This window comes from Scardinius erythrophthalmus (genome assembly GCF_964197995.2).
Source record: "Scardinius erythrophthalmus genome assembly, chromosome: 12".
NCBI classification, from domain to species: Eukaryota; Metazoa; Chordata; class Actinopteri; order Cypriniformes; family Leuciscidae; genus Scardinius; species Scardinius erythrophthalmus.
The window spans coordinates 34,620,100-34,636,151 of NC_138232.1; the positions used below are offsets into that span (position 1 = coordinate 34,620,100).

The 16,052-nt window shown below is 39.3% G+C and overlaps 1 protein-coding gene across 12 annotated transcripts in view; it reads right to left on the reverse strand.

Moving 5' to 3' along the window:
- The window catches only part of baz2ba (bromodomain adjacent to zinc finger domain, 2Ba), a 97,337-nt gene that overhangs the window by 38,890 nt on the left and 42,395 nt on the right, over positions 1-16,052 (reverse strand). For all 12 annotated transcript variants that reach the window (XM_081379782.1, XM_081379789.1, XM_081379779.1 and 9 more), the window contains exon 3: positions 9,325-9,489. In XM_081379782.1, the coding sequence (XP_081235908.1) occupies positions 9,325-9,487 (163 nt within the window). In that variant the 5' untranslated portion in view covers positions 9,488-9,489. The remainder of the gene's footprint in view (positions 1-9,324; positions 9,490-16,052) is intronic.

Here is a 16,052-nt window from a genome sequence, read left to right on the forward strand (position 1 = left end):
CAAATAAGCCTAATTATATTATATGTAAACCAGTTTTGCATCTAAGTACATTGATTTTTTTTTTTTTTTTTTAATGGCTACTGGATTATTCTTTTTTCTTTTGAAGTAGTAGAATATCATCACTCTCTCTGCCTCTTGTGACACTTTAGGAATAGAGAGGGAAGTTATTTGTATGAAAAAGAAAGTGAGTGTTAGTGTTGAGTGATTCAGAGTTCAGTGAGACCGTATATGTGTTCTGAGTGTTTTGTCAAGGTGTGTGGGATTGTGTGTACATCAAAGAGAAGTTCAGAAACCTCTATGGCTCTGTGTGTGTGTGTGCCTAGAGAAGAGTAAGCCTCATAGTGCTGTGTCAGCCTCTGAAGCCACTATCTGGATATGACTATAATAGTTCACCCCTAGTGGTAATTCTAACTAACATTCAGTTTGCTCATGAAGTTGCATTCTCAGTCACAAAGACTTGAGACGTTATACATTATACATGCCAAGTGAAGAAGCAACAGCATGAGCATTTTCCCTTTTGCATTTACGTTTTTCAATATTGTGTGTTTAAAGTCCAGCTGAAATCAAAATTGACCCTATTTACTTTGTTAGCGCATATTACTAGTCTTGTGGTGAACAATTAATCCGTGCAAGTTAAAACACAGAAAAAAATTGTTTGCCGTTGTAATCTTAAATCAAAGTCTGAAAAGTCTGAATGGCGTCCCTTCTCTGATGACGTAGGTTTGAGGACTTGGGTTGGGAAACGCTTAACCACTCCCCTCAAATCGTTAGTCTGTTATGAGCGAGAGATGGAGAGGAGGAGCGCTAGAGTAAAACCCTGCCCTCTGTTCAATATTCCGTTTCACTGGGAAATACGTCACAGCACTGGAGAAAAGTCGTTTGCAACTTCCGGTTCACGCAGACTTTAAATGTACATTAGAGCAGACATGAAGGGGTTTCCCCAGATGTTAGCTAAATATGACATAACATAGGACATTTGAGGACACCCTTAAAAAGTGTCATTTTTTTAATGTAAAAATGCTAAAGGTTTCTATTAGGGGTAGGGATAGTCTATTGTATTTATTATTAGCTTTATAAAACAACAACAGTATGGTATGCCTTCATTTAAGACAGTAAGTAAACGTGTATGTGTAACTGTGTGAGAGACAGTTTGATGGCTGTTAATGTTAATGTAATCACAGGCTTTCTGACACTATTTGATTAATAACTATGATCAGACCAAATGAAAGTCTCCGCTTGATGGAACAAGGAAGAAGTGGGAGAGAAGACGCCCAAAGCGCTCCTGCATCTTCCACAATATTCTATAAGATATCACAACAACACCCTCTCCAAGTCCGATAAATCACTTCAGTCTCTTGTTTGACATTGTATGGGCTCTCGGCATACATGTAAACACAGAGCTCTTCGTATTAATCGTCGTCGTCGTCATCATCATCATCCAGATTGCATCCTTTCTGGGATCGATCTCCTCTGGCAGCGCTGATGCTGCCCATTGTCTCCTTCAGGAGTCACATGTAATTTCTAAGCCGCATATTTCATGCAAATTCAATTTCCATTAGGGAGCACAGAGAAGAAAGGCTTGAGCGCACCGTTCCGCCAGCACAGCACCGCGCCAGCTCTCTCGCTCTTGCACACACACACACACACACACACACACACACACACACACACACACACACACACACACACACACACACACACACACACACACACACACACACACAGAGAAAAGTGATGATGGGAAATGCAGGACTTTTGCAGATAGCTATAACTCCAGGAGGGACAGAGAGGAGGAGAGGGCCTTGACTTCCCTTTGCTGTTGTTTATGTGTGAAGACTGTAGAAACTGTCTGCAGCATGCAGGGTTTCTTTTGCAGTATTTTTCCCATATTTTCCCCCAGAGTCCACTTAAAATGTTTGTCCACTTGGAACGTCCAGGAAAACAGTCATGATTTAATTTTACACGACCATTTTCCACTCTCTTTCTGACCCTTAGAAACCGCTACCTTTAAAAAAATAATAGTTGACCTAAAAAAGAAAATTCAGTCATTTACTCTTGCGTGTGTCTCTTATATGTCTTGCCATAACTCATATGACCAATATGATATAAATTTCCACTGTTCCTAACACAAAATGTATATTTATATGCAAATTATGAAAATTTGTGTTAACTATTCCTTGAAAAGGCAGAGTTGCATAGTAGCATTGCTACAAATAGCTATTCATTTCTTTTAGAGCTTAATTTGTAAATTCTGAGGTTCCAGAAAAAAGGTTTGTTTGGGAGGTGGGAGGTTTAAGATATAATATACTAACATTCCGGATCCAGATAAGAAATCCTGAACGGAAACGGATGACATGCAAATATACTCTCAGAATTAACATAGAAACATACAGCGCTAGACACAGATTATCTTTAGTTTTGTGTTCAAAGACACATTAAGGTGTTTATTTGCATACTTATGATGCGTTGTGACAATTTGTGCATGTAAAACACCATGGCATAATGCATTAAGCCCAACCAAAGTTCTGACCAACATTGCCCTTTGACATCTGTATGGAATTCGGAAGCTTAAACAATCACAGTCATTTTGCATGTTGCACATTGAAGTTTATATATTATCTATACATTGCTTGTCGTGCGATGGAAATGTGAATAGCGGTCAAATCCAATAAATCGTTGCCCAAACATGGCATGGGGCACTTCGTCGCGTTATTAACAACTTCATCATTATTATATTTAACTTTCCTGTACACAGGTCATAACATAAACATCTTTCAGTGGTGTATGAGATGGAGGATCCCCCAAATGAGGTGCCGGATCCAGCTTGTTCCGGGACAAATTAAAGGAGAACTTGGTAGCTTTTTTAACTTAATAAAACTGTCTAGAAATCATTTGGATGGTTAAACAACCTGTTCTGGTGATATTGGTGACTTTCCCCGCTCCCCCCAGCGTTCCCAGGCGGAAAACCAACCTTGCAACTTGTTCACTACCGTCCCGGCAAGATAGAAATTGGAAGTCTCGTGAGAAGCGAAAGCGAGAACGAGAACGAGCGCGAAACACAAATTGCTTTACGGCAATTCGACATAAACACACACGCATGTATGATGTATTACCAGATTACCCACCTCGGTAGACATAACTCCACACGATACAGTTGGCTTGCTCCGATCAAAACAAACGCACATGAGCAGCGGTAGAGAGGGGGAGGAGGCCGCCGCAAGTGAGTTTTTTACGACTGTGTTGTGAAATATACGCCCCACCACAGCTGTAGGGGGAGCTCGTGGGGAAAACATGCGACAACAAAAGGGAAAATCAGCGAATAAGTGACTAGAGTTCGCTAGAGTTGCCGAGTTCTCCTTTAAAGGAGAACTCCGGTCAATTTTAACATTGATCTCATTTTTTTGTACATTTGGAGTGCTGTCAATACAGAGAACAACGACAAAAATCGGTGTTGCCTACACCGAGTTATTCTATTTTTAAAATTTGCACCCTGTTGACTTCAATAGGGCAAGTTTTAAACCTGCTTTTAGCCTCTTAACATCCTTGATGTGTCATTACAAGTGCACAGAAAATGTGAGTGATTCCTTCTGAGTGAACACGAGTGGATCTGACTGCAGTAGATGTGAAAGATATGTATAAAAATGATGTTATTTAAGCCAGCGCAAATACCTGTTTACATCCTGTTTTTCGGTTGAAGTCCAAAGTAATCGATTGCCGAGTTCACGCGCATAGGTTTAGTTACATATGATCACGCGCGTGAACTCGGCAATCGACTACTTTGGACTTCAACCGAAAAACAGGATGTAAACAGGTATTTGCGCTGGCTTAAATAACATCATTTTTATACATATCTTTTACATCTACTGCAGTCAGATCCACTCGTGTTCACTCAGAAGGAATCACTCACATTTTCTGTGCACTTGTAATGACACATCAAGGATGTTAAGAGGCTAAAAGCAGGTTTAGTACTTGCCCTATTGAAGTCAACAGGGTGCAAATTTTAAAAATAGAATAACTCGGTGTAGGCAACACCGATTTTTGTCGTTGTTCTCTGTATTGACAGCACTCCAAATGTACAATAAAATGAGCTCAATGTTAAAATTGACCGGAGTTCTCCTTTAAGCCCTGGCGAGGTGGTAATGTGGCTAGTTTTTAAACCATGTTGCTTTTCGGTAGCAAAGCCATTTTATTGATTTTATAATAGGGTACAAACACTGACAAACAGTATGTTACATTTCCCTGACAATTTATTTATTTATTCAGACATTTAGAATTAGAACCAGTGACGCTAGTTTTGTGAATAACGGGCTGGAACGTGTTAAAATCAATCGCGATTTCATTTGAATCATTCAGACAGCCCACTCACCCACTGAACTGTGAGCCGGTTCTCATTCAGTGAAGAAGTAACAGGCTTTTTTTAATGCTGGGTGATGTGGAATATTTACCCAGAATCCACTTAATCCAAACCTGCGAATGTACTGTATCATTTGCCAGTGATAAAAGTCTTTATAAAGTTTTCCTGTGTATGAGTAGTTTGATTGTGATGCATCATGTCCTACAAAAATCTGACTGCGTGTACCACTGTGTTCGTGACACATTTTAATGTTTTGCTTATTAAAACGGCATTTATTACAGCAACGTGTGAGTCTGTGATTTTTCTTTTGCCAGATTCATTGAAAGAACTGGCTCAAAGAATTGTTTGTAAGTGAATCGGACTTCACTGGTCATGCCGTATGTTTGTTTTCGTGCGCAGCCAGTTAACTCATTTCAAACGAGAAAGAAAATCCTGTTTTGCATATGCCCTCTTTTAATTAGGCTCTAGAATGGAAAAGAGAAGAAAGAAGAAGACTGACAGCTTTCAGTTCCTGAGCTTAAGGCCTGTCCTTTTTAATTCTCACATACACAAATCCAGTACAGCCTGTATGTTTTGGGTTTTGTCCTGATATATACAGTGGCAATGAAAAAGGGAAAAAAAGGACGAAAAGAAGGAGCTTGAGAAGGAGAGAGGCGGATGTGAAGATAAATGAGAGGAAATATTCCCCCAAAGACCATCATCCGCTCCTGCTGGCACACACACACACACACAGACACAGACACGCACACACACACACAAACACACACAGTGGCAGAAACGCCAGTTTCATATTAATGCGCTTTCAGCCAGCAATAATTAAATCAGCCTCTGAGAGGAGCAGAGCAGAATTACCGGATTACCTGATATCCTTCTTATTTTATCTTTCTTCTTCGTTCTCTCTCACCGTCTCTCTCTTTCTTCGCTTGTCCCCCAACCCCCCCCCCCACCAACACACCTTCCCATGTTCTCCATCTTCTGACAAACCGAGCCATCTTGAAAAGCGGCACTGTCCTCCCCCACCTGTCTCCTCATTCGCTCTCTTATGTGGGATGCGGCGGAAGCCGATTAATGTGCCCTCCGTTTGCATCAATCACATTTCTACAGACAGATCTGACAGCTGACTTAATTGTCTGTGTGTCTGAGGGGGACGGAGAGAAAAAGTGTGAACGTGGCTGCCGTTTGTTCTGAGAGAGGTTAGAATATTCTCTGTTTAAGCCCAGATGCACCTCGTACTCGACCTGAACATCATCTATCGCTCCGGCACGCTTGTGGGCCGGTGATTTAGTGGGACAAAGTGTTAATTGCGTTTAAAGTGGTAATGATAGCGCTGTGAGAACCTGTCGAGGGAAAGTCTCATTCTGAACGTTAATCACCTCAACTAGAACTGAATTACCGAGGTCCTCTTGTCCGTTTAACCCAAGTAAAATCACTTTACAATGGATCAGTCTTTGTTTTGGGATTTTTTCTCTTCAAATTAAGCAATATCACATGAGAAGGAATGTTACTGTATCACAGGTAATCTCAGCCATGGTGATATTAAGTAATACAGCACTCTTGCTTGTGCCATATTGTCTTTTATGCTTTTATACAACTATAACAAGAAATTAATATTATGTACTTCACATTTTGGACACAATAAGGCCAGCAATTTTATTTTTGCACAGCCAACAAAAATAGTCCCAACAGAGGACAAAGCAGGATCAAGCGCTGGAATTCTATGTAGTAATCGCAGACAAGTGGAGTGATGCAAACTGTCCCAGTCCTATTTTATGAAACATCAGCACTCTTGGAATTGAAAACTTTATATTTGTAAAACTATTCAGGTGGGTTACTGAATAGCTAGATGGCTAACTGGTCTCCCTGAATAATTCGGCTGATTTCAGATTCACCAGTAAAACAGAATGAAAATTATTTGTGTCTGGACAGGCCGTCTTAAAAATGCAATCCTAGTAGTGCTGCAACATGTTCAGAAACAGGAGCAAAGAAATTTGACATCCATATTTGGCTGTAGCAGCAGTGCTTTACATTTAAAGATGCAACATCTCAGAGAAAGTAGTGTAAACAGCTAAGACACACATGATCAATGTGATAAAAAATATAAAAATGTAATACTTTTAAAAATGAAGTCAGCATCTCTGAGCGAATAGTCAGTTGCTAGATAACTAGTCAACTAGTCTTGCATTGTGACCCATTCCTACTTTTGAATGCCACGTTTCCTTATCAAATTAGTAGAGCGAAGCTAATGACTGTGTAGTAAAGGTTTATAGTGGAAAGTGGAAAGCAAGAATCCAGCTTGCGATACCCACATGAGCACCATGTCAAGTGTATCTGCAGTAACCACTAAGCCATGGCTCTGACTAAAACTGGAGCTTTATTTCTGTAAAAACAAAACAGCAAAGAGAGTTGGTGAGTACTTGAACCCGAATTTTGCCGGGTACTTGAATTTCAAGAGAGACGAGCCAGAGCCGGAATTACATGTTCAAAAATCCAAAACTCTGAAGGGAAAAATAGCAGTCTCTCAGCAAAAACAAAAGGTCTCCCTTCACCGTAACTCCTCTTGGGCTGGTGTTGAGGTAAAGGAGTGGAAAGCCGCGAGGAACATCAACTGTTAATGAGAGTCTCGTCAGAGAGCGACACGGGCCAAAAACTAAACCAGAGCAGACAGAGCGATTTACAAACAGGAAAGAGCCAGTGGAGTCTTACAAACTTCACAGTTTATAGAATAGAAGAGGATATTTAAGAGTGTCAGGAAGGATGGAGGGAAAGCTGTGTTATTGTGTCTGTGTGTTCACGTGTGCGTTTATGTGAAGGGGGGTGGAGAGTGAGATGACAGCAGTATTAACAAAGGTCTAGTTAATTGGTTGAGATTCATTAATGCAGCAGCTTTTCAATTTGCAGCCAAAACTGTAAGTGCTAAATCCTGGTTGGTGTTTTCACATGCCGAACAATAAGTCGGTAATTACGACAGGAGCAAGTCGGTGGTTTTCTTCAGCCCTGACTGCACCACAGAAAGAACAAAACCCAAGAGGGAGGGAGAAGAGATGCTTTATCAGATGGAAAAACCATAGACAGTTAGAAAAACGATTAATAAATTATTTCAATCCTGTATTTTTTTTTTTGCTTTCTTCATTCAGGGTAACACATATTGAGTAATTTTGCTCTGTTATAATGGGAGACAGGGGTAGGTTTTAAAACTGATTCTGATTCTAATTTTGCATCCAGCACTCCAGTTGTTTTCTGTGTTTTAAAGTATCCCATTACTGTTTGACTGAGTAAGAAACCTTTTAGTGAGCAATGCAGACTGAACTGTGAATCGATTCAATGAAAAAATTGATTCGTTCAAAAATCAGCCATTGCTAGTTCTGATTCCAAACAGCCACCAAAAGGGCCAGTTGCATAAACATAGAGACTATATTAAGTCAGAGCCTTAAGAACTAGTCTGACCAACTAGCATTTATCCAAGGGGTAATCACTCTTTCTTTTTGGGTTGAAATTAGACCAATCTACCCGTTTAAGTAACTTATTTACAGTTATGACCATTCTTAAAGAAAAAAAAAAGAGATGACTAACTTGTAAGACTAGTCTAAGCGGTTTATGTAACTGTCCAACAGAAAATGCCAGATATGTGAATAAATTGCTTAAATACCCTCAGGAAAAATTTAACACTGCAATGTACTGCTAAAACAGCTTTAAAACATTATTTAAAAACTAGTGACACTTTGACATGGAGTAATATTGTTAAACTAATAGCTTTGCTTTTTTTAGTGATGCCACTGCTACAGCTTTTCAAGGTTTAGTTCATACAAAAAAAAGCTAATTCTGTCATCATTTATATTTCCAAACCCTGTATGACTTTCTTGCTGTGGAACACAAAAGGTTTTGTCTGTGAGAAACAGAAAGTCGTTATCTGCTGAATAAAAATTTTCCCCTCCGCCATAAAAATATGATAAAAATATCATTCATGATCTTGTTAAATTTAAATATGCCAATGATATTGGCTCTTGCAAATCTAACCACTGATGTCAAATGTGGTCCCATCACAAATAGAAGCATTATTTTTGAACTGATTAAGATTCACGGGCTGTGGCAGAGGGGAGGATTTTTTACATTTTACATGTCGTTCAAAACCCTTAAACACTTCCGTTCATCTGTGAAAGATATTTTTTTTATTTTAATTTTTGTCCATCCCTTAAAAGACCATGCAAACTTAAATTTCAAGTGTCAAGAAGTACAAAATATATAAATATAATTAAATATAACTCATATGAATCGAGCAGTTTAATCCTAATCTTCTGAAAAGACATGATTGCTTTATTTGATGAACAGATTAATTTAGGATTTTATTCATACATTAACATTGATCAACACACATTCATAAAGCACATAAATGGTAGATCAACCGTACTTGCTTGACGAACAAGAACCAGTGAGGTCTGTTTTCACGCATCAAGCAAAATAAGAGTCATATGTACCAATTTTACGGTGCTTTTTTGTCCTTTTCGGCCATTGAAAGCCTCGGTACTAATTACAATAAAAGAGGGGTATGGACAAAATCTCCTTTTGTGTTCCTTGGAAGAAATAAACTACAGTTTGCAACAACTTGAGATCATTTCGCTTTTGGCTGAACTATCCCTTTAACAGAGCAGACTCTGAGAACGTGAACCCTTGTGCCTTATCAGACGAGACTCAATCAGCAGAGAATATTTGCGCTTTATCACGTCACCCAGAGAGAAAAAAAATAAATCATCAGACAAGAAGAGAGGTCCCTGATGACATCAGTCTCCGATCTGCCGCCAACCTAAACTGGAAGACATGCTCAAAGCGCGTCTGTGTGACACTCAGTGGTGTGTGTGTGGAAATGTGCTGGCGTGTGATTGTGCGTGAGTTTTGACTGAGCACTTTTCACACTGTAACAATAAGCAACCCTTGCGTCAGGGTATGAAAGAGCATGTGTGTGCGCAAGTTCTTACCGCATGTGCCGAGCGTTGCTGTTACTCCGTGGTTCAGGCTGCTCTTGGCATTGGAGGCTGCTGTGGATGAGGAAGAGGAGGAAGAGGAAGATGACGTCGAAGAGGTGGCGTGGACGGAGGCCGGGGTGGCGGAAGGCGAGGCCAGCCGTTCTGCAGACTCCATATCTGTCAAGCACAATCCAATCGATAATTAGAGTGAGCTCTCGCACGCACACACGGCCTGCCACTCTTACTTTCACATCTCACTTGCCATGAACAATATTTCTATTTAACACCAGTCAGTCTCCTTCACACACACACACGTCTGCTCGCAAGACGAACCAACCCCGTGAGCACATTTCTACAGGACCACACATTAACGTCCCGTTTGGGCAGAGGGTTTGCTCGGCTTGTCACATTAACCATTCATTCACTGTCGAGACCCTCTTCAATAGGATAGAAGAGAGACTGGCACGAGCTCATGCACATTCACACACGCACACACGAAGTGAGCAGCGCGCTGTTTTACAAGACTATTCACAGTCATTTTTTACACAGCGTAAAACAAGCGTTCTCACACTTGATGTGCTTAACAGGCAAATTATGCCTTTAACTGTTTCTGCGGAGATTTCACAGTTTGGAGAGACGCATATTAAAGACAGTCACACGCAGCCAGCATATACACACACAAAAAAACCCACAAGCATTCTCAAATTTCTTTTTTCCCCTTCACAAAACATACCATATCCGCACATACTTAAAAAAACTAAACAAAAAACATGAAAATACAATTAACAGCCTTTAGAGTGTGATTTCAGTATGTAGATTTTTTTACCGAAAGAATCCCGACTGCTGGAAACGAGTGAACTGTTTATGTGTTTGGAAATCTTGAGTTTGTTCGCATATCCGCACAGATGCTGATCTCACAAGGAGGTTTCGCTGTGGGAAGCGGCAGAGAGCACCATGGTGTGGCATACACGGCTTTGTTATTCTGTCATTATATATAAACACTCGTGGCCGATTCCCTGAGCTGCTCTCCTTCTTGTATGTCTCTGCTACACACACACACACACACACACACACACATGCATACGCACACCGATTAGATCTCAGAGATGGAAACGTCCACAGAATATCAACTAACATCCCTCGCCCAAGAGCAATGCCGAAACCGACACACACACAATGAAAGTGTCTGCATATTGGCGTAAACAGTGGCAAAGGCCACAATCTGCCACTGCGGTTGTTATCCCCCCCTTTCTTTCGCTCCACCTGTCCTTCACTCTCTCGTCTTTTGGATCAATCTTCCATCTTTGCGTTCTAACCATTTTTCCCTCACTCATACCCTGCCTCCAAATGTCAAAGGTCATCAGGTCGTGACCCTGCCAACTCAAGTTCATGGCAGGTTACTCAAAATGAATGCTAGATTGAAATTCTACACTCTTAAGCCTGGGACACACCAAGCCGACGTCAAAGAACTAGCGGTGACATTTATAACAGACTTCTGTCTGTACCGTCTTGACTTCTTTGCTTGTTTTTAATCCCTTTCGCTTTTTTATTCTCGTGCACTGACTCTTTCGCTAAGCTGAACAGCCAATCAGAGTTCTCTCTCTCACCAACGGCCCAATACTGATTCAACATGCCGAATCGGCCCAAAAAAAAAAACGACGGCGTCCGACTACGTCCGGATATAAACACTTACTATAGGTGTACCGTAGTGATTTAGGATAAGAGAAAATGGATTCATGATGTACTTAATTATTATATACATTTAGTAAATTTTGGACACAAAAAAAGTTACGGACTGCAGCTTTAAATGATTGCATTTCAATTTCATGTTTAACAGGCCATTTCAAAAAAATTCTAGAGATACAATAAGTTTACAAGCTTAATTCATAAAATGTAATTAAAATAATAAAGGAATTAAAACAAAATTAATGAAAACTAAATCCATAAAATGATTCCATGATGGGAACCCCTAAAATGCTCTATATGAGAAATGCCTGATATAACCATTTGTGGTTCTATATAAGAGTGTATATCCTAAATAACCACCCAAACACTTCTCAGTGGAAAATCATTTCTTGTTGAAACTGCTGTGATGTAAATCACAAAAGAGCACAGTCAGATAAGACATGGTAACACAGACACACAGTAATAAAACTATGAAAAAATGGCGTAACTCACTTCATATATAAACTCAATAGTTTAAAGGAAAAACTTTAATTTTCTAAAATGCACAACCATGTCTCACACACATGTGATATAAAATATAATTAAAGTTTAAATTATACATTCAAATAAATGTTATTATATAATTTAATTTAATGTAACGAACTATAATATATAATATAAAATGTATAGGTTATGTACACTTCTGTTCAAAAGTCTGTTTTGCTGACCAATGCTGTGGTTATTTGATCAAAATAGACTGTTTTCTACTTGAATTTATTTTAAAATGTAATTTATTCCTGTGACAGCAAGGCAGAATCAGCACATGATCCTTCAGAAATCATCAATATGCTAATTTGGTGCTCAAGAAACATTCCCTATGTTTATCGAAAACAGTTGTGCTGCTTAATATTTTTTGGGAACCGTGATAAAACAAAAACTTTAGTATTCTTTGATCAACAGTAAATTTGAATAGAACAGCATTTACTGGAAACAAAAATCTTTTATAGCATCAGAAATGTCCTTACTGTCACGTTTGATCAATTTAATACAACCTTGCTGAATAAAAGTATTGATCTGAATATATAGTGAGTGTCTATAGGTTATCATCTACCTCTCTCCAGCTACTCACTTCAGGCTGATTACCTTAAACATCAACGGTAAAAGACGAGGGCCTCAAAATAATTCATAACAACAACCATGATTACCGCAATAATGGTATGCCAGGGTATTTAAGGATCCAATCCTGACTTAATTATCAGAAATTAAAACAGCTTTAGCATCAGAATTAGTCTGATTTTATAGCTAATTAGCCATCTTCCACTGTGGCACTGGAAGGCAGGCATCGTAATCTCCGTGAGCTGCGTAATTAATTTGACTTGGTGTACGCGGCCAATGAGATTGTCGGGAAAAAAAACAGCAGGTCCCGGATTCTGTGAATGAGTGAATCATATGCTAATCGCGATCTGGGCGCTTTGCGGGATATGTTTAGTCCGAGCAATATGGACGACACCTCCAGGCTCTCCAGCCAGCTGGGAGAAACGTGAACTCGATTCCCACGAACGTGCTTCCAGAGAGAGACACTACATAAAGCTGTGTGTTATTTAATTTAACCTGAAAATCAATCATACACTTCTGAGGCAGTGAAATATACTGCTGAGGTAGCTGTGTTTGGGAGAGTGTGTGAGTAATTGTGTACGTTTGTATGTATGGAAAATCAGAGAGAGACAGAGACAGGGCATAGAGTGTGTGTTTATTCATAATGCTGCATATCTGTCTGTGTGTGTGCGCACGTGACCGACACTTCTCACTTGCTATGGCCCGTGGTAACAGATGGCCAATGCTAGCCACGCTAATCTGCCAACAGAGTCGTCAGCATGGATCAGTGCTAATCAGAGCGCGCCAGCAACCACACTGACACAAAGACTCAATTTTCTTCAACCAGCACACGCTCAGCACAGGCCTGTCACCTTCCTGGTGACCTGCGGCAGGGGAACAGTGACCTTTGACCTTACATCGCTGTTAATTCCCAGTTGCGGGGGCATAAATGCTCATTCCTACAACCGGTAAGTACACAGGACACAAAATGCATGCTATTTCACAAGGGCGTGCGATTCTGGTTAACGAGTGTCCAAATACATCCATCTCCTCGGCCCTTCTGACTCATCGATTGGCAGCAGTGCTGCGTCGCCATTGGCTGGAGCAGCTTTCCCGAAGCGTGAGATGGCTTCGCCTGTCGCAAGACACGGTTGCTTGGTGACACTGGCAGTCACACCACCGTCAGTGTCCCAGGATGCACAGAGAGAGAGAGAGAGAGAGAGAGAGAGAGAGAGCATGTATGGCGCCGTGTTAAAAACACCAGTCTCTAAATCAAGGAAGGGAGGGCAGATGGAGAAGAGAAATGATATGTGGGCGGTGGCCTGTACAAAGAGGTGTGGGATTCACCTTTCTTTCTTCAGCCATCTCAGATGTGAGTGAGAGGGTATTAGATTTTATGTATGTGTGTGTGTGTGTGTGTGTGTGTGTGTGTGTGTGTGTCCTGCCCCATGGATGAATAATCTAGAGGTCTTTAAGAAAAGCAGGGCAACAGAGTCGAAATGATTAAATAGATTTCCAAGCGGTAAAAGCTGCGAGTTTCTCCACGGATCTGTGCTGCTGTGTCCGTTCGTGCAAAATGGAAAACTCTACAACTCCGATCATGAGCCAAAACATCCAGTTTATCCTAACGCAAGGAGACAGATGCCATTGATCACGTCAATGCGCCTTTCCACGGTAACAAACATCACTCTTGTGCTACACCGTATCAGATAGTGGAAATTCAAAGGATGGGAACGTGATTTAAAGCTGTAATATGTGTGTGAGTGTGTGTGTCTTTGCGTGTTATGAGTAACCAGAGACCAGCAGCTCAACCCACACCCAAACAAAGGGCCTGTGACAGATGGTGGAAAGCTGCATGCTGGGATACTTCGGCCTTTCGTCCGTGAGCTGTTCTGTGGTCCAATAAGGAGTTACCAGATCCGCTTCCACAGCAACAAAGATCAGCAGATATACAGAGCGGATCGTCTGCCCAAACAATGCCACACAAACAATGCAAAATGAGACCTGAGGAAGACACACACACACACAGACCGCTGTCCTACAAGAGCACATCTCGTGAACTGTTTGCGGCAAAGTGTATGTTAAAGGAGGAATTAACCACTCTTCATAAGCAAAGCGGCTTTCTTCGCATGCGAAATGGTGGATGCTTTTGTTCTGATCTCATGATCGCTATTCTTAAGTCAACTGGAAAGCATCACACACACATTCCTTTAGGCCGACTGCCGCTGACAGACAGACAGACAGAAGCACACACACACACACACACACACACACACACACACACACACACACACACACACACACACACACACACACACACACACACACACACACACACACACACACAAGGTGCTAGTCACGCCCACACTTGTAGTTGTTGTAGTAGTGCATATAAAGCAGCTACATTTAGCCCTAAGACAGGGATGGATCCATTAACACACACACACACACAAACATACTATCTCAATCTCCCAGAGAAACTTTCACACACACACACACGCACACGCACGCACGCACGCACGCACGCACGCACGCACGCACGCACGCACGCACGCACGCACGCAGTGGACTAGTATAAATAAAAAAGGATTCTTAGAAATTATATTATAAAATGATATACATTATATTTTAATAAACTATAATAACTATACTTTAGAATAAATAACATCTAAATTAATTTTATTATAGATAATATATTGTATATATATATATATATATATTAATTAATTTTATAATAATTTATATTAATTATAAAATATATACAAAACTAGGCTTTGAGAAAAATAGGAAAAAATTTTTACTTAAATTTGTGCACAAATAAATTGTTAATATTATAAAATATATTATTATTAAAAATTATACATAAGTAATACTATAATAAAATATTTTTTTTATAAATGTATACATTTATTTTATTATACAATGTTTATTTTTAATAATATTTGCAAAACAAGGCTTTGAGAAAACCGTAAACTTTACATTTAAATTTGTGTATGAATAAATTACATCATTTAAAATATTATTTATAATTATAAATAATATTATAAATATATATATATATTTAAACTATAATGAATATAATTTATAATAGATTAATTTAGAAATGTATTTTATTATAGCCTAAATAAAATAATATAATGTATATATTTATTTTTAATAACAATAAGCAAAACAAGGCTTTGAAAAAATGTAAACATTACATTTAAATTTGTGTATTAAGAAATTAATTAAAATATATTTATAATTATGAATTACACTATAAAAAATATATATACATTATATAAATGTTTTTTTTATTATTTAAATAAACTATAAAAATATAATTAAAATAAATAATTTATACAAATATGTTTTTTAATAAATAATGTATTTTCATAATAATATAAGCAAAACAAGGCTTTGAAAAAAAAAATATTTCCTCTTGCTGCTTCTTGATATATGCTTTATCAAATTTCCATGGCTTGTACATATGTACACATGTCTTTCTCACTTAGACAAACTGAATAAGCCAGCTATGTCATCTGTCCCTTTTCACCCCATCATTTACTGTTCTTGCTATACAATCTGTATCAATAACAGTGGCAAAAACAGTGGCTAATTTATTTGACAATTGTCAAAGTTTAGGAAACACACACACAAAAAAACACTTAAAGTATGTACAGGCCACAATTAACTAAAAGATCAATGTTAATTTATGAGCTCCATTAATTTATGAGTCTGACGCACAGATAATCAGCCGTCTGACCGCCAAATGAGACGTGCAAGCTGACTGGTCAGTTCAGAGGCGCGTAAAGAGTCTCACAGGATTCACCGGCATTCTTTGACCTCCGTAAGATCCCAGTGGGACCATTGAGGAGCATTAGATGTTTAGCTTGCCACAGCACGCTCAATGTGAGTGTGTGTGTGTGTGTGTGTGTGTGTGTGTGTGTGTGTGTGTGTGTGTATATGTTTGTGCTGTAATAAGTGTGTGCGCAGGTGTC